The following is a 26,065-nucleotide window of genomic DNA, read 5'->3' as shown; positions in this document are numbered from 1 at the left end:
ACCCCCAGGTCTGGCATAGTACACCTGGCCTGCATGCAATTAGCTCCTAAGAATGTTGGACCTGGGCATAAACATTCTGGCGCTGTGGTACCCACATCCATGGGAAATATCAGAATCGATACTGGGAAGAGGCATTAAGGGAGGAGGCTGTCATAGGCCCACTTGCTACCTTCCTTTCTCTTTTTGTCTCTTTTGTTGAATTGCCTCCATTACTTCTCATGAGAATTTTTCCTCCTTTGGTTCCCACCTTCTGGTTGTCCAGATGGGTTGTTCTAGCGCTGCCCAGGTGCAGGTGCTGCTCCTGTACTAATTAATGCATGTGGCCCAGCAGGCCCCTTCCTCCTACCTGAGGGGTGTGGCTGTGCCCACACATGAAGTCTGGGCCAGCTCTGTTTTGCGTGCGCGCACACACACACCAACCATGAGGTGTGCAGCTGCGCTGCTCCTAGTCCTTTCACGTCTGTTCTAAAACTAGACAGTGATCACAAAGACAGGCCCTCAAAAGCTGGGGGGAGGAGGGGTGGTGGTGAAGGAGCCCTGGGGCCCTCAGTCAGGGCCCTGCTCCCCTTCCCCTGGGTGGCCTCGGCTTCCCCCTCCCCTTCTACCCCACACCTTCTGGATGACATTTGATTGGGACCAAGAACAAACCAAGGCTGGGTTTGAGGTTTGTGTGGGGATGCTTGGCTTGGTTTTGTTTCCTCTGAGGGAGCCGGCCAGGGGTTGCGGTAGGACGAGAAGGGACTGGCATCCAGCTGCCGTAGGAGGAGAGAGTGGGCCAAGGATGGGACCAGCGATGGAATAAGAATAGAGGGGAGGAGTAGGACTCCCATGAAAGACAAGGGGAGCCCTGCCGCTTGTCAGATGGCTCCACAGCCTCAGCCCTGGTCAGTCAGAGGGATGCGGGGGTCCTCTCCAAGGGCGTGTCCAAGGTGACTTTTCCATGCTAAAATGAGTTCCTTCCTTGCTCTACTTCATCCAAATGTCCAGGGGCTAAGCACAGATAAATGATTCCTCTCCCCATGCAGCTTTCTAGATAAAGCAATCGTCATAACGAAATAACCCACCCTGTCCTCCATCATCTGCTGTGTGTGCCTTTCAACTATACACCGGCAGACAAGTAGCAATGAGACAGGAGCAGGTTGCTCTCAAGGGGCTGAGACGGAATGGATAACAGTGACCCAAACAGGGGTACCTGAATGGGGCGGGGGGGGGGCGGTCAGAGATACCCGAGGAACTGCACTGCCTGCGCCTTCCAGCGGGGGCAGCATAATGAGGACCAGGAGTGAATGGTCATCCAGAAATCCCCTCCTGAGCAAGTGGGTGGCACGGGAAAGAGCCATTGCTCTCAAGCAACCTGGTATCACAACAGAACGTGGCTTGAGCCAGACCGGCCCGGGTTTCCCACCCATTAAGTGGTAGGGATAATATATTTCATTGCTCAGACGTGTGGGGAGGATTACATGATGTGGCATATGTAAAATGCCTGGCACCAAAAAGATGCTCAGTAAATGTTTAGCATTCAAAAGGAATTCAGGTGGAAATTAAACAACTTTTGGAGAGGAGATGTTCAAAGGCTCCTTCTCAGGCGCGCTCCCGGTGTAAACTAGGCTAGCCTTCCCGCATCCCTCGGTCTCCTCCGCTTGGCTCGTAGCCAGGATGAAGCGGGCTCTGTGCTGCTGGCCGGGCTCTGGCAGAGGCCCTGGGCCTAAGACGGGTAGCGGAGGGGGACAGCTGAACTCTGAACGCGGGAGAAAAAACTTTCTGCCCGCCCGCCCGCCCTTGAACCCTGAGCCCCCTGTGCTCCTGGAAGGAAAAAGACGCTAACCGAGAGCGCCCCCCAAGCGCCAGGCCCGGGACAACACCCTTTACATGATGCTCTGTCCGCTTTGATTCCCGCAGGACGATGACTGTATTTCCACCTTACAGATGAAGGAATAGGACAGGTGGAGAGAGATGCTCTGCACAGCTCCGTGGCTGCGCTGGGTGGAAAAAGCAGGATTTATGATCAAGAACAATCAACTCTTACCCTTCCTCTCACCCACAGCTTTCCTGACTTGAGGCCGGGCACTCTCCCCCACCTGGCTCTCACTTCCACTGTGGAGGGAAGCTGAGGACAGACAGGGAGGGTGAGGGAGGCACTGTTGGAGCAGGCGGTGGCAGGCGCTGGGAGAAGAGAGGACCACTGAGAGGGTCTTCCAGGCCCGCAGTTCACAGCCCCCACCTTGGAGGGTTACTCTGCTCTTGGGAGCCAGAGAACCAGCACTTGGGAGGGACCAGGGGTAGCATCAGCTGGGAAAGCTCCAGGGAGCCAGCCTGGGCAGGCAGGGTCACACTGGGAAGGAGAGAAAGGAGTCACGTGTGGGTCCCCTGCCATGGTGACATGCTCATCAGATGACACGGGGATGGAAGCAGCCAGGCCTGGGGAACAGTGGAGTTGGGGCCTGGGACAGGCAGGCAGGGACCGAAACTTGCAAAGCACAGCCTCCAGCATCGCACATCAGAGTCTGACCTGAAGCAGGAGAAATTTTCTAAAATAAGCCAGAATTCAAAGATGAAGAAACAGCCGCCTGCCACCCAGGGGTTGCCACTTAGGGCCTCCCTGGCCTCCGCTCTGGCCTGCCCAGCTGAGACGTGACTGGCAATTTGGAAGCCACAGCTTCGAAGGCGATCCGCCTGTTCTGTGCATTGGGTGGGGGTGAGGGGCAGCCACCTGGGCTCTCAGCTCAGTTGTTCCCCATCTGCCATTCTCTCCTCTTGGCCAGTTTGCCTCCAGACACCTCAGGACCCTGGGAGTAATTAACCCTCAAGAAGCCAAGTCTCCGGTCTTTGTTAAGAAAGAGAAAACTTATTGAATGATACTTCAAACAAAACAATTATTTAGATGCTTAAACGTTTTTTAAGAAAATGCTTGAACTTTGAAAATTGGTATTCTAAAATGTACTGTACTTAGTTTAAATGGGTATGGCAATGAAGGGGTTTAGGGAGCTCTCACGAGCCCTAGAAAAACTTCAAAGATCTCGTAGAAGGAGCAAAACCCTTTGCGAAGGAGACAGAGCTTTTTTTCTGTGACTTGATATCGGAATACTTCCCTTCACTGTCAGACCCAGTCTACAGGCGAGCTGCCTAGGCAGCATCTATCCAAGGTCCCCCTGTTCTGCAATCCTGTATTCCCGCCCCGCCGCACAACACCCCTTTGGGATTAGTAAACTCAACCTCTTCCTCCCTTTCCCCCTTCTCCTAGGCTTTAGGCCCCTCCTTCTAGGGGCCCCCGAGCTAAAGACAAGAATGACTTTCCTCCTGGTATAGAGATGAGCCTGGAGCCTTCCCTCCACACCCATAAATCACCACCGCGAGGTCCGTCCCCCTTTCATCAGGGAGCAGGGAGCTCCTCCGCTCAGAAACCACCGTGCGCCCCCCACCCCCGTTGTCTTCAGCATAAAATGCCCACAGCATTTTCACGTGCACTTCTTGGTTGGCAGTCCGAAATCATGCGGTCTGCGTCCCTTGATCGTCCCACGTCAGTGGCGGCAGTGGGCACTATAAAGTCCTGTCCCCAGGAAGCTTTGCCTGACTTTCCTTCTCGCCGGGTTTGAGCGTCCTTGTTCCTGCGCTCAGGAACGCTAAGCTTTCACTGCCTGTGTTACGGCTTTCGGTGCCTCAGCCAGGCGACAAGGTGGTGGCTGACTCCCCGGGGTGTCCCCACCTCCGTAAAGGCATTAAACGACTGGACTGAGCTGCAGGCAGGGAGTGTCGCCGCCACCTCCGTGCATCCATCTCAAGGTCTCGGCCCCGCGCTGGTGGAGACGGAGAATGCCATTCGGTGGTCTCCAGCAAAGAATGGGTTAAATCACCCTCTCCCCACCCCCCAAAAAGGCGAAGGGAAGAGTCCGGCAGAAGGTCCTGTTTACGGGAGCTGCCCGAGTCCGCGCGGCCCTCGGAGAGGCGTTGCCGTGGCTACGGGCCCGGCGCCCGCCAGCTGCGGATGAGCTCATTGGAGCTGCGGACGGGGGGCGACGGGCGGGGGACCGCGGGCGCGCGGCCCGCAATGAGCCGCCGCGCCGGCGGGGAGAGGACTAGGCTGCAAGCCGAGCCCGCCTTCCGCTCGCCCACAGCCGCGGCGGCGCGTTGGGGACGCGAGCGCGGGGAGCGCGGCTCTCCCGGAGAGGCCCGCCTGATACCAGCGCGGAGGGCGGCGGGCCATGGCGCCCCGGGCCCCCGCCGCCTGCAGCCCCCGCCCGCCCGGGCGCCCCCGAGCTGCGCCTCGGAGCCCGCGGAGCCGCAGCCTGCCTGGAGGTAGGACGGGGCCGGAGGATGGTGGAGGGGACGCGCCAGGGGGGAAGGGAGGAGACGGCTGGAGCTGCCCCAGGCCGGAGCTGGGAAGTGGCTGTTTGCAGACCGCAGACTGGGTTTCCCGTGTGCGGACGTGGGGAGCGAGGCGCTTCAGCCCGAACCTGCAGGACGCGAGCAAAGTGCTGTCCAGACGCCCTAATGGGGGCTCGGGTTGACTTCCTGGCCCGAGCCGGGAAGGCGTCGTCCCGCGCGCCTGGGAAGCCTGCACAAACTGGGCAGAGCCCCCTCCCTGCGCGGTGCTGGGTCCCAGGGGGTGAGAGAGAGGAGAAAGAGAGAAGCAGAGAAAGAATCGAGAGTGGCCGAGCTGCCAGCTCCCCCTCACTGTGGTCAGAGTTTGCAGTCGTGGGAAGACAGGAAGGTAAAGACGATGGAAGGATCTTCTTTCTCCCACTTTTCCCGGAAGGAAGGAGTTGGCAGCCCGTGGAGTTCGGGCGGGGAAGCTGGACAGAACCCTCTAGGGGCTCACATTGGGGCAAGGGGAATGAACAGGCAGATTCAGCCGGTGTTGAGATGTGCTTCAGGGATATAACACGGTTATAATAGGCACTCTGCAGTGATTTTGTTATTAAACTCTTCCACGCTCAATGGTTACTACATTTTTAAAAAATTCTTTCTGCTTGCATTGTCAGATATCAGACATACCAAAGGAGTGGAGAACAGAGTCCTTAGGGTGTCTGCTTAGGATGGAGCAGAATTCTGCCAGAAGTCAAGGGCACACAGTGACTTTTTGCAGAAGGGTAGTGAAGAGGCTAGTGTCACGTATCCACTGACTTAACATTTCTAGGTCCTAGGCGTTAAGGGCACAGTGATAAATATCTCCCTTCTTTCCAGGAACTCACCATCCGAGTTGGACAGTCAAACAAAACATTAAAACCAGTCCTAGTCTGGCCAGGCTGCGAGCGCAGCATGCCAGGGCAGCCCAGAGCAGGGAGGGCCACAGCGTCCATACTGCTGCTACTGCTGCGGTTGAGCCCTGAAAAGCTCTTCACCAAGAAAACAAAGCAGGGAAGGTTGTTTCTGGCTGAGGGAACCGCATGTGCAAAGTCACCAAGAGGGAGGGCAGGGGACAGGCAAGTGTGGGAAGAACTCGTGGTGGTAGTGTGCTCCTGGGAGGCAAGCAGGATCTCACTGAAGCAGGAAAGATGGCATCCGCTTGGCATCTTAGAAAGCCCACAAAAGGTGGACAATGAAGCCAGGGTCCCAGGCGGGATGATGGCAGTGGCGAGAGATAAAGAGGCAGAATCTGGTGACAGGCTTGGGCACAGACTGAGATACCTTAGACCAAAGCTCAGTGTGGGAAAGCCCAGGAGAAAACAAAGCAAAGCAAAAGCAATGGATATGTTGAATGGCCCGGATTTAGCAGACCACAACCACTTGGACAGTGAATTTGGCTCTAAGTTTTCTGGCAGCTCAGAGACAAACAAAGATACACTGGATTGCATAGTTTTGGGGTTGGGACAACAGAAAGCATACAAGTTAATTTTCAAAACAAAAAATTTCCTGTAATGGAACTCAACTGGGGATGTGTCGTGTAGATCTTCATGTAAACACTGAAGAGCTACGTAAAAAATACGTTCCTGTCCATGTTACAGAAGATGGAAAGATAAGAGATGGGACGATAACATTCCACACAACCGTCTTCCTGCACCATCTTCCTGTTATGACCTGGGGGCATACTGCATTTTTGTTGAGGAGAGGGGAGGCCGAGTGTCAGCTCAGGCTTGTGGGCAGTAGAGGCAGAGGGCAGCTAGGGCCTGGGAATCTGATCTGGAGGGGCCATGGTCCCTCCAGTGTGGGAAGAGGTGACACCCACTTCGAGGAATGTAAGAGCAAAGCATCCAGGGTCCCCAGCTGTGCAGGGCGAAGCAGGCACTTCATAGTAGGGCTCGTAGGTGGGTGGACTGAGACTGCGCTGGAGAAGGGGCCACACAGGGCGGCATGTGTTGGGAAGAACGACATCCGAAAATGCTGACTAAAGGGAAACAGGGCGAGTGGGGACAGCATTTGAGGATTCTGTTCAGATGGGCGAGTCCGCTTCCCCCAAAGGTCTAGGTCTTCCTGCCCTCAGACTTGATATTAAGCCTGCTTCTGGGGCAGGGGCTGGGGGGGTGGGGGGTGGAGAAAGGGCGAGACTCAGGAGACCAGAGATCCGCTCCAAGGAAGGCCAGGGAGGGTGGAGTCTTGTTTGCTGCAACACCAAGAATGTTGCAGAAGAACAAGGAATTCCAGCTAAGAGCTGACAGGTTCTGCAGACTCAGCCACAAGTCTCCCCGCCAGGCTCGTCCCTGTGGTTTCTGCAGAAGGGACAGACCTGCAAAATCTACGTCCGTGTGTTTCTAATATGCCTTCTAAAGTTTAAACCATTTCTTGCCAACTATAAATGTCTTCAATTAACATTAATGAGGTATAAGAGTCTACTGGTCCCACTCCCCATGTTTCTTAACTTTTTAAAAAAGATTTTATTTATTTATTTTTAGAGGGGCAGGGAAGGGAGGGAGAAAGAGAGGAAGAGAAACATTGATGTGAGACAGAAACGGCTCTCCGTTGCCTCCTGCATGTGCCCCATCTGGGGACCAAACCCGCAACCCAAGCATGTGCCCTGACCTGGAATTGAAACTGTGACCCTTTGTTTTGCGGGACGATGCCCAACCAAGCGAGCCACGCCGGCCAGGGCACATTTCTGAACATTTTAAACCCGGGGTGCACATCAGAATACACATTTCAGTGCCCCGTGACAACAATGTCTGGGCCCCACCCTAAACCAATTAAATCAAAATCTCTGCATGGGAGCCCATCAGGATTGCTTAAAGGGCCCAGGTGACGTTACAGAACCACCAAGGTTGAGTGGCTGCTTTAACAATCACCTCCAGGGTTCATTAGAGCAGAGGACAAAAACCTCAGAGTCCAAAAGCAAGGGTCCCCTAGAATTTAAAATGAGGAAGCCTATTACTCATAATGAAGTCAACTGCCCAATCAGCTTTCAACATCAAGATCTCAAGCCATCTGAACAGGTACAGATAAGGAGCTGGTTACTGACACATTTCTGTGAAGCTTTGTGTGTGTGTGTGTGTGTGTGTGTGTAAAACATTTTTGGAACAGAAACTCTAAGAGCATAATGACGAGGCTTCTGCAGTCAGTCCTGTCTGGTCTGATGCCATCGCAGGCAGGGCATCTTTCTCTTATCACCTGGAACCTCGCGTGAGTGCTGAGCCCAACAAATCACCCAGTGTTGTCTCTTGCTGTTGATTTTGTGTTCCCACAGCCTTGATCCCACATCACCACGATCCCACATATGCTGTGGGCTGACACCCAGGGTAGGAGGGTGAGCACAAGAGCCTAAAGCACCTGCCTCTTTCTCCCTCGCACTTCCTCGCTTCTCAGAAGGGATGATGTAGCAGGAGCTGAATGTTGATTGAGCCCTGAGTTCTCTGCAGGTGATAGCTAGGGCAGCCATATAGAGCCACTGGGACACTTAGCGATAAGGGGTCCAGGTGCATTGACACAGGAAGATGTGATTTTGTGCCACCCCTTTGTCCCTCTCCCCCTCTCCCTGGCCTTATTTAGCCCGCCCTACAGTAGAGGCCAGAGGCCAGGGAAGAAAATGGGTCAGTTGGTACCCAGGGCTGCATGCGAACTTCTCAGCCCCGCTGAATGAGTCAGAGGAGAAGGGTACCCCTATCCCTGCCACCACAGCTCACCACGGAAAAAATAACAACGGACTGCCCTTTTCCAGAAAATTGGAACCCTTAAAACAGGACGCATCTATAATTTTATTTGTGTTTCTCGTGTCCCTGGGAAGTACAGGCTCAACCTCTTCAGACGACCAGGCAGAGGCATTTGTATGGGATCCTGCAGCAAATTGGGATTAAAGTGGAACCTTACGTGGTCTGGGGAGAGTTTAGTTGGGGGAGAAGCCATAGAGCTCTGACTTGGTCTCTGGATGGGAGCGACAGGCAGCCTGAGACATAGAACTTGGTCAGGGTGGTGGCAGGGAAGGCGCAGGAGCTTCCCACGGCAGCTGGCCAGTGCTCAGGCTTCTGCCAGGCAGTGTCTCCAGTTGTGGGGCCTTGCTTACTACTCTGAGCCATGAGATTGGTACACATTTGGAATGAAGTGTATGGTCATCCAACTTCAAGTATGACCGACTCCCTGGCATTTTGTGGCAACTGTCATTCTTAACATCTGGTCCATTTCATTGCCTGTTTGTGACAATCAACAGACATACACAAGCTCCCAGGACATCAAAAAGGGGCCAGGGCTGTCTGTTTATCCTGCAGCTGCACTGGTGCATCTGACGGGGTGGGAAACCGTGAGAAAGGAGAGAGCTGCTTCATGCCTCCCCCAGATGACGGGACTTCAAGAGTCCAGCACTGTAGCGACAGGGCCCAGGGAGCTTTGACTCCAGGCTCTCCTTTCACCTGAACACAGAATGGCCACGATCCTGGGACAGAAAGGAGATTAGCAAAAGGATTGGAGAGGCTGCTGCTAGGTACACACACCCCCCTGGGTTCAGGCTGCTGGTTGGCTGGAGGGAAAGGGGAGAGGGCTGCTTTCAGAATGGAGAGAGACCCCGAAATTGGAAGAGCCAGCCCCTGAGTCAGGTTGACAGGCTCCTCCTAATCCCTGAAATCTGGCTCCCATCCCTAACCATCCGCTGGGACCTTATCCCAGGTTACTACTGCTGCATCCAATGGCTGGTTCACTGTTATTGTTCTTATGCTCCCCAAAGAAAGCAGATCAAAGGGGATGTAAAACTGGTGTGCACTGACTCATCTGTGCCCCTCCCCAAAATGCTGAAATACTTCCTGAGCCCCCGACTGTCCCACACTCCTGGGACCCCCTAGACCTCCCACCCAGATTCAGCCATTAAAGGATTAACAATAAGACCATTCTAATTGGCTGGTATGCCAGCCACACCTTTGTTAAGTATTTTGAGCATGGCCTCCTCAACCAAGATGCCACACTGTTTTGGTTGCCCAAACTATCTTTCAAAAAAAAAAAAAAAAAAATCTTCACTCATTCTTTTTCTTCTCATTTAACAAGTATTCATGCCACACCCAAAGCAGACCAAGATCTGGGCTAGACACTATCATGGAATGAAAAGAAGCCCGATGCCCGTATTGGGCCATCAGACCTCACCTTCCAGTTGGAAGGCCCAGATAAAGAAACCGAGTCAAGAGCTGAGTAACAAGGGCAATGCATGAGTAGGAGTAACCCCCACGGCTCAGTTCTCCACTCTCTTCTTTTTCTTCACCTCTCTCGCTCCCAGGTTCCCCGGCTCCCTCCCAACATGACATCTCTGGGGTTGTCCTTTCCCCAGACCCTTAGATCTTTACCTTTGATTCCCTGCTCTGCACGTTTCCTCTTGAATGTACATGTTAGCTTTCTGTCCGAAAGATCTAAGATCTAAGCACGTCTTCATTATGTATCCTCTTTATTTTCTGAGGGTAGCGAACCTTAACTCCTCTTCTTTATTTTCAGAATACCCTCCAGCCCTTGCTGTCTTCTTTGCCACGGTCCCCCTGTTACCGATAAGTGTGGGTTCTCATCTCCTGATATAAAAGAATTTAGACCAGGGACACTGATAAAAGCAAAGGCAGATTCATTGAGGCTCTGCAGAGATAGGGCCTCAGGTTCTGCACCCTAAATGTGGGGCTTAGGGATTTTTTAATGCTTGAAACACAGAAGTTGCCAGTGTTAACCCGTCAGGGTGTTGGTTAGCAGGCTTTTTCCTTTTTTGGAACACTGATGTCCAGGTATATGTCAGTGAAGCAAAGCATTCTGGGATTGTACCGGACTTATTATGGGATGCAGGAAGGGACTCTCCCAACCAGGTATTGAGTTGATCTCTGAGGTTGGTAGCTTGGTTTCAGATCTAAACCATTGTTTCATAACTACCTACTGATAACTGCCCTGGTTCTGGCAGGGCTTGACTCGCTTAATTCGATGGGGCAATCTGTTCTGGTAGGACTTGACTCGATGGAGCAATTTGGGGGAACATATTATTCTACCTGTTTCACCCTCCACCCCCATCACATATCCCAGCACTCCAGTCTCACCAGTCAGTCTTTGTCCGGGGCGGGAGCGCCCCTGTTTTTCTTCATGCTCCTGCCTCACCTTGAACGCGTCTTCTTTCCCCAGCTGTTGGAGCCCAATCTAGCCTTTCAGGGCCTGTACTCTACTTCTTGGAAGGGGTCCATGACAGCTGTGACTTTCATCGCCCACCTCTGAATTCCTCCAGGTTGTGTTGGTTCACAGCATTGACCACTGCAGTTCAACTCTGTTCTTAAACCAATCTCTCATTGTGACTTTTGGTGAACATATGCCAGGCATCCCCTGGGCTGACCTTGTCTTTTTGTCTTGAACAACTGCCATCTTGTATCACCATTTGGGTTTTGTTAAGGGTTTTGTTTGGGTTTTGTTAAGGACCATCCAACCTGTAGGGAATTTTTATGAGTTTATTTGAGCCAAAACTGACAACCATTGCTAGGAAGTGAGATCTCAAATGCTTCTGCAAATTAACAGTTTTGTGGTTTCTTTTATGCATTTGAAATTAGAGGGCACATAGGAAGATCCCATAAAGGTGGGAGAAAGCCAGGCGGGGAATGGGTTACAGGAGCCTTAAAAAGATTATGTGCTCTCTTGGGGGTGGTTATTTCAAAGGCGGGTTAACTAGATGTACAGAAACAATGCACAGGGCTGGCTTAAGGCAAAGAAGGTAAACCTTTCACTAAATAAGTTATGTGCCTTGGGCACAATTACCCACCAGCACTTGCCCAGGTAGGAATTTATGATCAGATCGTCCTGTGAGGTTACTTTCCTAGAACCCCCTTTTCCTCCACAGCTTGTATCCCTAGGTCTAGGGCAGGGACCTGATATTTCCTGACGGTCCCTCACATGGAGTACTGCATTCATCTCATTAATTATATTATTGATTAATTTAAAATCCATCCCTGCTGGCTGAGGTTAGCTAACCAAAATCTTAGGGGAAAGACCATTTCCCATATCTCAGAATTTAGCTAAATAAAAAGAACACATTCCCAGGCATTACGCAAGTTCTGAGTACAAAACACCAGGCACGTATAGTAAATAAACAGCATCAGGGCCGCAGCCTGTAAGGAGCCTGCAAAGAGGGTGGGACGGGCCGGAAGTCTGGTTGCTGCAGGCTGTGCTGATGGGGTGGGCTCTTCCTCACTTTCACAGCTGCCTTTGAAACTGAGCCCTGGATTCTATGGAAACGGAAGGGGGTCCCGCTCCCCCTCCAATTTCAAAATCAGCTTTCACAGATAACGTTGTAACCGCAGTGATATGTCTGGGAGCATTTTGCAGCTTTATTACACTTGCAAACCATTCAGGCTGGTTAAGCAGCCCTGCAGATGAGCTGAGGAGGGGGTATTATCATTATTGTTATAGTAAAATAAGGCCTTGCATCATTACTCAACCTAGAATCATTTGACAGAGTTAAGTTCCCTTTATAAGGACAGAAGCCGTGTGTTGAGTGCTTTTCCTGGGACAGGCACTGGGCTGAACGCTTTACAGGCACAGCTTCATTTAATCCCACCAGCTGGCTTGCAGGGACGGTGCTGCTATTATGACCGCTTTGGAGAGGAGGGAACCTAGGCTTGGAGAGCACCTTGCCCCAGTCCCTCAGCTCTCAAGTGGCAGAGCCAGAATTGGGACCTGGGTCTGTCTGCTTCTGAACCCTTTGCTTTTAACCCCCATGACATGCCATGGTCCCGAGCCCTGCCCCACAGCTGGGATCAGAGCTGAGCGCCTGGGCCCCCTCCTCTCTCTCTCTGGGCCCAGGGAGCCATGGTGCCGGCCGGGAAAGGCATTGGAAGATGACGTCTCGCTCTAAGATTGCTGCCTTTTGTCCAAATGTGCTGGCCAGGAGCCAGGCTGGAAACTCTCTGCTCATGGAAAGAAAGAGAACAGAAGCCAGCAAAGGAGGGTGGGGAGGGGGCTGAGGGAGAAGAAAGGAAGAGGAAGGCGGGGAGGAGAAGGAGAGAAGAGGTGGGGAATGAGGAAGTGAGGCGATTGGGCAGCTGCAGCTGGGGCTCGGGACCTCCTGCCCGAAAGCAAACAAACCTGCGCCTTCAGGTGCGCTCCCTCCAGGTGCTGCTCCTGGGGTGCTGGCGGTGAGCACGTGGCCCTGGCAGGTACAGACCCAGGCTTCCCAGGGCTCAGAGGCCTGGGCAGATCCCACAGGGGGCCCTGCCTCCCCCAGCTTCTCCCCTCCCCTCCCCTCCTGGGTATTACTGTTGAGTGAGGTCAGGTTAAAATGCACAGCAATAAAGCTTTCAGAGTCTGGGGAACAAATTACAACATGGCAGTCTGAAGGCCACCTCCGGAAGTAGAGGGTTTAGCCAGGTGGTGCCTTGGTTGCAGGGTGTGTGTGGTGGGCATGGCGGGGGGAGGGTGTTCTGTGGAGAGGAGGAAGGAAAGGTGATAGGGGCCCGGTACTTTGAATAGAATTCAATCTTAACAACTCACTGAGTGGCTACTCTATGTGCAGGAGGGGAGGCCTGTCCCCTGTCCCCAAGGCCCTTGTTTGGGCACCAGACACTGGATGTTCAGATCTGACAACCTGGATTCATTCAGCATCCATGTGGCCTTGGGAAAGTTAATCCCCGCCAGCCTCGGCTCCCATGTCTATAAAGGGGAGGCAACAGTAGGGTTGGTGGAAGGATTCAGTGAAACAATCTGTATAGAATCTTCCCTACAGAAGAGTAAGTTCTCAGTGAATGTTGGCCATTCAGTCGTTATTGCAGTTTAATTTTAGGTCCCAAACCTAAATATGTGACACCTTGACTAAAACATATATGTAAATAACAAAGCTAACCCCTGAAGAGGTAACACAGGGTCATGCACATTTAGTTAGATAATCAAGTGTAGATAAATTAATAACTGCTGTAGAAATTCAGAGGAGGGGGAAGAACTTCAGTTTGGGGTGACCAGGGTAGGTTTTATGGAAAAGTTGTAGGTGAAGCCAGATGTTAAGGGGAAATAATAGTAACAGGAAGGGGTAGGATGACAAGTGAGGAAGAGTACAAACCAAAGGTGGAGGTGGGGAAGTTCTAATTCACAGAAGCCCAGGGGTGTTAGGATGTTCTGCCATCCTTTGGCCCATGGTATGCACTTGGACATGGTATTTAATTTATTATACACATTCCAGCTGCAAAAAAGTTAATCACCAGGATGCTGCATCAGATGAAGAGGCATCTGGCTGTGGCCTAGCATAGGGCCCTGCGCCATCTGTGTCTTGGTTGGTTTTTTGGTGGGTTTCGCCTTCCTTGTGGCTCTGGCTGTTTAAGTACCATTGTCTCTCTTTCTTTTACTTTCAATCTCTGTGTCTTCGTTTTTTTTTTCAATTCTCTGTCTTATCCTCAGTCTCCAGTTTGTTTCCTTTAACCTCCTACCACTAAGGCTGTTCTCCTTTCTGAAATAGGGCAAAGAGGCTCTGAACACTGTATGTATTTTTTCATAAAAGAAGAAAAAGCATTCAATAGGAGCCAGTGCTAATATTACCTGGAAGCTTTGGGGAATTTTTTTTTTTTTTTAATAAAACTATCTCCATATCCTAATAACAAAGAATGTGTCTCTTTAACAGAGAGAGAGAGAGAGAGAGAGAGAGAGAGAGAGAGAGAGAGAGAGAGAGAGAGAGAGAGAGAGAGAGAAAGAGAGAGAGAGAAAGAGAGAAAGAAAGAAAACCCAACTATACTGATAAAAAGAACGCTAACCCCAGAAACCTCTCCAGGTTTCTGAAGAGGTGGGCTCCTCGGCCGAGCAAAAAGAACCACCTTTATCCTGAGTAGTAACTAGTAGACCCAGGTTTTCCATAGAAACGTGAGTCACCTGGGGAAGGGAACAGAGTGTGGAGGAGATGAGTGAGTTCTAAACGGGGTGACAGGAGCCTTGGGTCCTGCAGCTGGCTTTACCCCCATCCAACCAGGTGACTGAAGCTAGGTGAGTCACAAAACTCCTGGGCCCCGCAGTGGTCGGTCATTTCTAGCCCTGACTGCTTCCCTGTCACCTTCCTCTGTTCACGTCTTGGAGCTTCTCCATGCCAGGGGGCGTTTCTAGCTTGATTATGTATCTTTCCCCCCTTCCCCCTCTGAATTTCCTCTCTAGACTGGGGGCCTCTTAAGAAGCACCGTCATTTACAGGCTGGGTTCCCAGTGACCGAGTGGGTCACGAGGGGAGAGTGCGGAGGCCAGGCGGAGGATGTGGAAGGCTGGGTCGGCCAGTGCAGGCGTCATGGCCAACAGGGTCCTGGGAGAAGCGGCTCAGCACTTCCTGAAGGGAAATGACTCCCATAAATAGATGGAGGGATGGGAATAGGATTCCTCTCTCCCTTTCATCCCGTCAACTCAGCTCTTCCTTCTGGTGTCCAGACCCTGCAGTCTCTTGTAGATGCTTTTCATTCACACGTGTCAGTGTGTTTGGGGGAGAGATGTGAGCTCTGCTTTCCTGTCTGTCGTCGGTTCAAAATAATAGCAAGGAAGACATACACGCCTTTTGTTTGTCCTTTGACCCACAGGGACCTCTCATCGGTCCATTCCACTATAGTGCCTCAGTTTTTTAGTGAGCAGAGTGCACACCTTCCCATACCACGCCCTGTTTAATTCGCCAAAGGGTTCAGCAGAGCCTCCTCCAGTAACGCTTATTATAATCCTCTGTTCGGGCCATCGGAGAGGCTAGGTCTCGTGACATTGGCCTTACTAAGACGTCAGATGTTCCCAGCAGCTCCGGTGACATGAAGCGCCTCCTTGGGAAGGGAGAAGGACTTGACGATCGGACTTGACGATCACAGCCCTTCTGACCTCCATCAAGTAACGGAAAGGATCGGATCCCATGCCAGCGCCTGCGCCAGACAGGAGACAAAGCTAATGGGGGCTTCAGTGTCCTTGGCAGCTGAAGTTTGCTCCGCGTCAGCCACGTGCATGCAGACTCCTGTTTAAAACTCATACCCACCATAGCTTTCCTTGTTGGCTCTGGGAAAGGAATTAAGACACAAACTGAACGTGACTGCCTGTGTTAGTGGAGATCCTTCTGGTTGCTTAAGCAGACAAGGTTATGAAGGTATCTTGGGCAATCCTGAGCAGGGATGCTGCCTGGCCGCCACAGTGTAAAGCCCGCTCTCCCCTGGCAGCCTTCTTCTTTCCTGCAGCACAGCCTCTCTGCTTCTTAGTCCGCGGGGTGGGTAATGGCTGCCTCCCCACAAGGTTTCCGCTTCCGGCCACGCAGGTGACCGCGACTTCCACGACGGAATCTGATTGGCCCGACTTGAGTTAGGCCTCCGCTAGAGCCAATCAGCTGTGGCTGGGGGCGGGATCATAGTTCGAACATGGCGGCTCATGCTCCTGTGACCCCGTGGGTCAGAGAAAGGGCAGTTTGCAGAAAGGGGAAGGGCCCACCTGGCGAGGTAGGCACACCTCGCTAGTGCCCGCAGTGTCTGCTGCCTGTGTTACGTTCCTTGAACCATTTCATTTGTCCCCAACCACTGTTCACAAGAATCCTGCTTCCTCAGGGGCACTTGCTAAATACTGTCACAAAGACGTTGCTTGTGACGCAATGGAATGCTAAAGCAAGGGCTTTGGGGCTGCACGCGTCACTTTAAATGTCGGAGATACTATTATCGGCTATGTGCCTCAGTTTCCTCAACTATAAAGTGGAATTGGCTTCCTACTATATATCCAGTATGTGGCACTAGGTGCGTTGATGGACACTCCCTCCCTCCCACAATCCTTATTTTTTTCTTTTCCCCTCCCCTGCCCTCCCCTGCTCAGCTTTATTGAGGTATAATTCACATACCATAAAATTCACCCATTAAAAGGGTACAGTTTAATGGTTTTTAGTATATCCCCAAAGTTGTGCAACCTTCACTGCACACCAAAGAAGAAACGGTACTTCTTAGTCAGAAGCACCCCCATCCCCCTTAAGTCCTCAGCAAACACTAATCTACTTTCTGTTTCTAGAGAGTTCCCTCCTCTATGCAGTTGATATACATGGACTCATGTAATATGTGGACTTTTGAACTGGCTTCTGTTCACTTCGCATAATGTTTTCAAAGCGCATCCCCGTTGTAGCGCGTATCAGTACTTCATTCTTTTTATGGCTGAAGATTGTTCCATTGTATGGATGTATCACATTTTGTTTGCCAGTTGATGGCACTGAGATGGCTTCTTTGTAATGGCCATTATGAAAAATGCTGTAATGAATGTTAGTGTAGAAGACTATATACACGGACCTGTATTTTCATTTCTGTTGGGAGATGCATTATTTCTGTGATGATGTTTGTAAAGTGCTTAATGCAATGCCTGGTAGATCGTAGAACATAACAGTGCTAGTTTCTTTACTCTGACCTTCCCAAAGGTTGTGAATGAAAGCTATTTCCTGCCTGCTGCCCTTGGAAAAAGGTCAAGCGCTCCCAAAGAGCCTGACCCCTGTGGGTCAGACTCTGAGGTTATTGCCCCTGGCATTACTGAGTAGCAGATTCTTGGATCAGGACTGTGAACTGGTAGATCCAGGGTGGTTCTGATTGAAGGTACTGAGAGAGCAGAAAACAAAACCTGAGGGTCAAAATATAAAATTTGGAGTAGAAAGATAAGAATTGGATTCCCTATTCTGCTTCTTAAACACTGATTCTGGGCTAGTCCCTGAACCTTGATTTTCTCACCTTCCAAATGAAGATAACAATAATCGCATCTGGAAATGGGTGAGAGGGAGGGGGCTTATGGGTGTTATAATGTGTGTATAATATGGAAACCACGGGCTTTACAAGTATATTCCAAGCTTTAGGGCTGCCATAAGAAAAGAAGCATGTTCAGGGGGTGATTGGAGCTCTTTAGGAGCACTGGTCAGACTCTTTCCAGGGCTGCTATTAACCCATTGGGGCTATCGCGCCTTTGTGAACCGGTGCTTGGTGAAGCTAGGTCTTGCCAGGAGCTGGTTTCCTGGCTCTGAGAAAGGCCCGGACCTCCTCAGTTCACCAGGACTGCAGGCACATCAGATTTTCCCTGTGATCTTGCTTGAACACCTTTGGCTATTCAATTATCCCTACGCCATTTATCAAAAAGTCCATCTTTGCCCTAGAGATTTAAGAAGTCACTTTTGGCCCTGGCTGCTGTGGCTCAGTGGATTGAGCATCGGCCTGTGAACAAAAGCGTTGCTGGTTCAATTCCCAGTCAGGGCACATGCCTGGGTTGTGGGCCAGGTCCCCAGTTGGGGGCGTGCAAGACGCAACCACATATTGATGTTTCTCTCCCTCTCTTTCTCTCTCCTTTCCCCGCTCTCTAAAAATAAATAAATAAATAAATAAATAAATTTTTTTAAAAGAAGTCACTTTTGTTATGTATAAAGTTCTATGTGTATTTGGGTCTATGTTTAGACTTTCCATTCTGTTCCACTGGTCTGTTGATCTATTCTTGTGGCAGTTTTAATTATAGAGGCTTTTAGTGTGTTTTCATATCTGGTAGGGCTACTTGCCCCCATCCCCTTCTCCCCCATTCTTAAACCTGTCAGTGTTTTCCCAGGTATTCTCACGTGTTAGGCCACCTGGTTTTAAAGCATTCATTGACCTCCTGGGAGGTCCTGGGGGCGAGTCAGATGTGGGATTGGGTTAGGGTTGAGTTGTCTTTTAGACTCGGGTGTGCTCACCTATTTCAGTAAACTGTTTTTGTGAGATTCTGTTTTCTTTTCGATTCTTGGGCACTGGAGGCTTTTCTAGTGGCTGGATAGCACTCATTTTCCCCGAATCGCCAAAAGAACTTTTTAAAACAGTCTTTAATAGAGAGAGAGTGTTAAAATTGGTAAATTTGGATAAAAGGTACCTAAGAGTTTTCTATACTTTTCTTTCACTTGTGCTTTAAGGCTGTAACTATTTCAAAATAAAACTTATTTAAGGCTGTTATGCCTCTGGTAACATCTTGGTAAAAGTTTTTGGAAAGTCTAGCCAAGTTGTGTTCATAGATTCTGCCTTGGTTCACATGTTGATTGACTCCTCCAAAGAAATCCAGCAGATCAGTTAGGTGTCATCTCCTCCCAGAATCAGTGCTGCTTCCCATTCAGTAGTTTGTGCTTCATTGTCTGAGAATAGGGGGGGGGGGGGGGTGATGGCTACCCTAAAGAGAAGGTATCCTCAGGCCAAAAGACAGTGCAGGCAACTCCATAGAATATAACAGAGTTTATTACAGGGTAATGTACTTACAGGCATGTAGGGTCAGAGTGGACAGGCTGCACAGATTATTTTCTGTAACAGACCTCTGTTACAGTAATGTTTTAATTGTGTAACTCAGGTACTGATGATTGACAAGACAAAGGGACAAAGAATGCAGTAGCGCCAGGGGACATACCTCTGGTGGTCTTGTGATGGATGATTGTTTATAATTGATGCTATCTCCAGTTTGATATTTATATAGGTTGTCATTGCCATTCCAGCCATTACGAACAAAAATATTTATGGTTACATTTTATGGGACACAGATAGATAATCATCAACTAGAAGGCTTTGATATGCTTGCTAAGGACAGTGAGGTTGGTCAGAGGTCACAGCCTGAAACTTAAAAATGAAATGAAATCCAGGACACAGATGGAGTCAGTTTTGTTCACATCTACACAGCTTCCTTAAGCATTTAGTCATCTTGGGATTATGCAAGCACCCATTACTTTCACCTATCTACCCCAAAGGAAATTTGGTCCATCCTTCAAGCCCAGATCCACAAAAGGATCTTGCCTTCACCTGTCTTGCTTATTATATTGTGTTTTGTATTAGAGACATTTGTGTGTGTCTTTCCCCCCGCCCCTGGCTTTATTGAGATATAATTGATACATGACATTGTATAAGGTATAGAACATGAAATGATAGACATACATATTGCAGAATGATTATTACAGTAAGGTTAGTTAACATATCCATTACTTCACACAGTTAACTTTTTGTTTGTGATGAGGACATTGAAGATCTACTCTCTAAGCAATTTTCAAGTCTATAATACAGTATTGTCATATGCATTTATTTCCTGTACAAGAATGAAAACTCTCAAAGGGCAAATTAATCTATCTATTTTACATTTTTCCCAGGCTTCACTCAGTTCCCTGTGTGAAGTAGACACAACTCTTAGTTGGAAGAAGGAATTACATGTCAGCCTAGCCATGGGTCTCATTATAATCTCTCTTTGGACCCATTGAAAACATCTGTACCAGGAAGTGCTTACTACAGACCAAGTCTTGGTGGTCACTAAGGGAAAGGAGGTGATGAGAAAAAAGTATCACTTACCCTTCCTTTCAGGAGAGACTGTGACAAAGCCAAACAAGTTGTGGGGTGATGGGCTCAGCTGAGCTGGACACCCTGCGACTGCCCTTGGGGCATTTTGGGGGTGCCACAGGGGCAAACCTAGACACCCAGAGACAACTGCTCTCTTCACAGTTTCCCATTACTTGAAATAGCAATAATCATGTTTATTGCAGAAAATTTGCTAATCAAGTTTTTTGTTGAAAATATAGATGAGTAGAGGGAACAGAAGAAAATCACTCCAAGTTTCTTACCCAATGACAGCTACTGTTTATCCTTTGTTTCATTCCCTTACAGCCATTTTCTTATGTGTACAATTTTGAATAAGAATAGGTTCCCCATTTTCTTTTTAAAAACATGTTTTTTCCCCCCATATTGGATGCAGGCTTTTGGATCCTGTTTTTCTCATGTGGCATTACAACATGAGCTTTCTTTTTTTTTTTTTTTCACTTAATAATAGGTATTTTTTTAATTGACCTAAATTTATATTTTAAAAATAATAGTTTTCTTGAGATATGTCATATACAGTACAATTTATTCATTTTACATGTACAGTTTAATGTTTGTAATATATTCACAGAGTTGTGCAACCACCATCAAGTTTAGAACATTTTCATCACCCCAGAAAGAAACCCCAGACCCATTAGTAGGCATTCCTCATCCTCCTACCCACCCACTCCCAACCCAGGCAACCACTAATCTACTTTCTCTCACTATGGAATTGTAGTCATTTTTTTTTCAAGTTAAAAAAGTTTTTTAAATTTATTTTTAAAGAGAGGGGAAGGGAGGGAGAAAGAGAGGGAGAGGAACATCGATGTGTAAGAGAACCATTGATTTGTTGCCTCTTGTACACAGTGCTACGGGAGATAGAACCCACACCCAGGCATGTGCCCTGACTGGGAATCGAACCAGCGACTTTTCACTTCGCAGGACAATGCCCAATCAACTGAGCCACACCAATCAGGGCTAGAATTGTAGTCTTCTTAAACATAATCTAATTAGTTGTATAATATGCCATGCTATAGTATAGTTTACCATTATATTGCTTGACATTTTATTTTTAACTTTTCAATATTATAAATAATATAATTATAAACATTTTATATATACATTTCTCCATGTTTAGGATTATTTCTTAGGATAGATGCCCAAAGTATAGAAATGTATAATCACAGAATCATAGGAAGAGAGACCCACAAAAACCTTCACTCTCCCTCCCAGCTCACTCAGCTAGCAAATGTTCATGAAATTCAACATGGTATAAAAAAAAGGATAAAACAATTGCTGATCCTGAAGAGCTGAACAAGACAGAAACTCAAAGAGCTAAAGTGTAGTTCTAGTCTAGATTACATCATGTAATACGAGGCCACAGTGATGGTGTATAAGGAGGACCAGAATTGGATTCAAAGCGTAGACTCATTCCTGGCTCTCACTCATGAGTTGTTGTATGAACTTAAACTTCCCTGAGCCTCAGTTTCTTCATCGGAACTATGGTGGGAGCATTGACATTAACTCTTGTAGCAATTAGAAACAAGAAGTGGTTTCTGGCCTAGCCAAGAGCAAAGAGAAGGAAGGGCAAGGTAAAATATTAGGGAGTGGAGCCCTGGCCCGTGTGACTCAGTTGGTTGGATCGTCTTCCCGTAAACTGAAAGGTCGCAGGGCACATACCCAGGTTGTGGGTTCAGTCCCTGGTTGGGGTGCATATGAGAGGCAACCAGCTGATGTTTCTCTCTCTCCTTTCTTCTCTCTCTGAGAGCAATGAAACAATGTCCTCAGGTGAGGATAAAAAAAAACTGGGAGTGAAAAGAAGTTAGAACCTGACTTCTCATAGTTTGGTGACCCAAAAGAAACAAAGGAAAGTATACTTTATATATATATATATAATACATTTACCTGAATCCAGATTTTTAAGCCATCTTTTGGCAGCATTAGCATATTTATAACTTTAATAACTTCATAGTTTTGTGATTTATGCAAACTCACACTAACTTTACCCAGAGAGGCAACACTAATAGTTATGCAGCAGTATACATGCTGTGGTCTGGCGTTTGCATGCAAGGCAGCCACGTAATGGTGCTTTTCCTCTTTCCCCTCTACACAGTGGTGAACCCGAAGGCCACATAGGGAATTATTTCCACATTGCAAGTGGGTGAGGCAAAAAGCATGATTTGCAAATATTATCAAGTGAAAAATGTGTTTCCATCCGGTGAGAACAATAAAAACATCTTTAGCCGCGTCTGGCCTCAGGAGGTCCAGTCTTCTCATGGTGCTCCAGCCACAGATTCCCAGTGGCTTCCTGTGCCAGACAAACTGACAGGTGTAGGTCAGGGGAAGACTGATCACGCTGTTAAAAAGGAAATGTTATTATCAGGAAGTGGGTATTCATACTCAGAGAAAGTCTTGAAATTATTCAGATTACACTGTAGGTCTCGAGGCCTGTTTTAGAGAAGTAACCTTGATACTGAAGCGTGTGTAGGAACAGTCTGTGAGACAGCACCTTGGGCATTTACCCCTGAGTTTGAGGGGCAGGACCAACACTCTGTGTGCTAGGGGACCCCCCACCAGATTGCAGGGATGCTCTGACATGGAAGCAAACAGGTACCCCGGAGTGAAAGCAAAGGGCTGCCTTTCAAAGGAGGGTATTTCTGTGGCTGAGTGATGAAGGCAGTGGCAGGAAAATAAACGTGGCCTGCGGCGGGGCCAGGACTCCTCGCTATTAGCAATTGTCCCTCCTTAGTCTTATTTTTAAATAGCAACAGCTTGATTGAGGTATAACTTGCATACCATAACATTCACCCTTTTTAAGTATACAGTTAGGTGTTTTGTTTGTTTGTTAGCATATTCACTGTTTTGTGCAACCATCACCACTATCTAATTTGGGAACATTTTCATCACTCCCCTTCCCCCACCCTGAAAACCCATTCCTATTAGCGGTCACTGCTTGATCCCCCTACCCAAGCTCCTGACAGCCACGAACCTACCTTCTGGACTTGCCTATGCGGGACATTTTACATAAATGGAATACAATGTGTGGTCTTCTGTCACTGGTTTCTTTCACTTAGCATGATGCTTTCAAGGGTCATCCGTGTCGTAGTGTGTATCCGTCCTTCACTCCTTTTTATGGCTGAGTAACATTCCCTTGTGTGGCTAGACCACAATGTGTTTATTCAGTCATCTGTTGATGGACATGTGAGGGATAAGAAAATGGTATGTGTTCATTCATTCAACAAACATTTCTTGAGCCCTCTTATTTGATGGGGGAACTAGAAATAAGAAGACTTTGGTGGTGCTTAACAGAAAAGTCATTACCTTGGCTCTGCCGCTCTCTGCCTGGCGTGGTGCACTGGGCAGGAGCTGGTATCCAGTCATGGTGTGCAGTGCTTTTGTGCAGGCCTGGCTTGAGAATTTGGTCCAAGAGTGCAGGCTGCGATCTCGCCAGATGTGGTCCCCTGGGTGTGGTTCTGAGGCAGCACATGCATGGCCTTTGTCTTCTCTGTTCCTCACCGGCTCAGAGTCCTCCATCTTCTTCCAAATGTGGAAAGTGGGGTTGTTTTTGAAAATACTACAAATTTTTTTTTAAGCTATTATGTAAAAAAAGAGAGAGAGCTATTCCCTCTTCTTCTTCTTATCATTATTATTATTATTTTGAGATGCTCTTTTTGTTTGAAGAAGATGATAAAAGTGAGGCATTAAAAGTCTCGGCGGTGGGTCCCACTGAACAGTCAGACACCGCAAAGCTGTCAGAGGTGGCTGCCTGCTTCTTTTTGGTTCTCAGTATATTTTCTGAAAACGAACACCTTCGAGGTATGCTTGCTAATGAGAATGCTCAGGTGAGAAAATAATTGTTTTTGTTCTGTTGTAATTGTTATGGTTTATTCTCAATTTTGTTGCCTGCTCTCTATTAGCTGATAAACTGAGAGTTATTAGAATCATTAAAGATCAACAGGTTGTAGCTTTATTTGCCAAACAAAAACCATTTAAAATTTAATTGTATTAGTATGTAATCATGATCCAAATTGTATTTTTCATTCAATGTATCAAGTATGACCATTTTATGAATCAAGTTATACATGTATATGATATATTCCAGAATAACATACTAACCTTAGAGCAGTGGAAAATTATAATAAGTATATATGTTTTATTCCTTACTGCACCTTCTCCCCTGCCTAAATTTCTTATTTTTTATTAAATATATTTATAATATACTCTTAATTGAGATTTAATTGACATAATAGTCAGCATATATAGGAGTGTACACTTTAGTAACACGTAGTATATTCACTTCTCATTCAGAGAAGGAAAACTCTGACTCCAAAAAACCTCCGCTGCCTTGCGGCATACCTGTTCAGGGGAAAGGCTAAGGGAGTAAACCCCGACAGAAAATCCGGAGCCGGAGTCCCTAAGGCGGTTTGACGTTGTAGTCAACACCGGCAACTCCTGCGGCGCACCTGAAGCCAAGCTGTATTGACTCCGTCTTTCCCTTGGACCCTTCAGCTGCGAAGAGAGGGGGGGTCTGCTGCATGGGCAACAGCAGACCCTCCATATCACCCTGCCCAGGCTCTGTAGCTTCAGCTTCACTGGAGAGGACACTCCAGCGTCATCGCAAGATTCAACACGGGAGGAGACAGATACCGTGTCACTCCCGAGTCGGACTGCACAGCCATTCTCGGCGGTGCAGATAGACTCTTGAGAAGCTACACCATCGTCTCTCGAGACGGACGGCTGCCGACGAGTATATTCACTATGTTGCACAGCTATCCCACAGTCTAATTCCAGAACATCCCTATCATCCCCAGAAGAAACCCTTACCTGTCAGCAATCATTCAACCCCAATTCCCCCCTCCCTCTATGGGTTTGTGTGTTCTGGATATTTCATAGAAATGGAATCCCATGATATGAGGCTTTTTGTGTCTGGCTTTTTCACTCACTGTATTTTCAAGGTCATCCATGTTGTTGCATGAGATAGTACTCCATTCCTTTTTATGGCTGAATAATATTCTATTATATGGACATACCACATTTTAAAAATCCATTCATCAGTTGATAAACATTTCCAGATTTCACTTTTAATTTAAATCACTGTTTTCGTTTTAAGATTTGGGAAAATCAGTCCCTTCCCCCACGGCTTAAACACGTCCAGATTGTTTTTCTAGGAGTCTCTAAAGCAGTAATATCCAAGCTTCTTTTTGTGGGTGACTTTGATAGCACCTTTTCTGTGGACCATGTATCATGTCCCCTGTTACCACTGTAGGAAGGAACCCTGCCAGAGTTAACAGGAAGAAGGTTATCACTGTCGGAAAACAGCTCAGTTCTGCAACCCCAGACCTATAAAGTGATATCCAAGTTTATCATGGTAATTTAAGTCACAGAGTACTCCTAACAAGCAGATTAAGCTAGGCCTGTCACCTAATTAATGACTTTTAACATTAGAGATATAAAGGGAAGGGTCAAAGTTTTGTGGGAGAAGCATTTTCCATTCCTCTGTGAATTCAGAAAGGCTGGCGGGCTGATTTCTGACTCAATGGGCTTCTGTGTTCCCTCAGTTTCAGCTCCTGAGTCCCACTTGAACTTGCTTCTCAGAATATGGTATCAGCTGTTTCTCTAGAGACCATGGTGTTAGTCTGGAAGCATTACTGGCCCCTGGAAAGTGAGTTTACTTAAGTAACATGTTGTTTAACTGTTTCTGTTTTTTGTTATTCTATTTTTTGATTACAGTTTGCATTCAACACTAGTTTGTATTAGTTTCAGGTGTACAACACAGCAGATAGACATTCACATGGGTTATATAGTGTTCCCTTAAGCGTTTCTTGATCTTTAACCTCAAAGTGCATATGTGGTTCTCTCGGCATTAGACACAGTGGGCTTTGTCCCTTTTGGAAAATGTATGGCTTCCTGAGAATTATAGGGCAACTGTTCCCTGGGGGAGAGAGATGGGTGGCAGGACTGATCGTGACCCGGGCACCGTCCTGGGTGCTGTCCCTGCGGGCAGACAGCATGTCTTACTCCTCTTGCGTCCCCAGAGCATCCTGCACATGGGCTGGCACGTATTCACAGTGCTGGTGAGAGAGGATGCCAGCCTGAAAGAAGGGCGTGGGTGGGAGGAGTGGTGCCCCACGGAACAGGGCTGCATCACCGAGGGTCTGGTCTGCACGGAGACACAGTGCAGACATGAGGCGGGCGGGCAGGCGGGCAGCAGGGAGTGGCCACTCTCCGTGACCTCCGCTGGGCCCTCTGCCAGATGCAGCACAGAAGAGCAGTGTCTGCCAGCCCAGCCAGATGGAGAGGCTCCAGAAGCTTTGCGGAGCATTGTGAGAGGGGCAGTGAGTTCCTTCCTGTCCCTGAAAGGCCTTTCAGGGCTCTCCCGCATTAGGGGACAGGGGCGCCCTAAGGCTGGCTTCTTGAAAGAACTGGGCTTGCTTT

General features: G+C 48.5%; 1 protein-coding gene across 1 annotated transcript in view; it reads left to right on the top strand.

Moving 5' to 3' along the window:
• The first annotated feature begins 3,580 nt into the window (after positions 1 to 3,580).
• DENND2A (DENN domain containing 2A) overlaps positions 3,581 to 26,065 on the top strand; it is an 89,873-nt gene continuing 67,388 nt past the window's right edge. The window contains exon 1 of the mRNA XM_090287588.1: positions 3,581 to 4,293. Within this exon, the coding sequence (XP_090143714.1) occupies positions 3,983 to 4,293 (311 nt within the window). The 5' untranslated portion in view covers positions 3,581 to 3,982. The remainder of the gene's footprint in view (positions 4,294 to 26,065) is intronic.

Source organism: Furipterus horrens, unplaced genomic scaffold (genome assembly GCF_987537825.1).
Source record: "Furipterus horrens unplaced genomic scaffold, mFurHor1.1.pri manual_scaffold_9, whole genome shotgun sequence".
NCBI lineage: Eukaryota > Metazoa > Chordata > Mammalia > Chiroptera > Furipteridae > Furipterus > Furipterus horrens.
The sequence above is the reverse complement of the archived record's forward strand: the minus strand, read 5'-3'. Positions and strand labels throughout refer to the sequence as shown.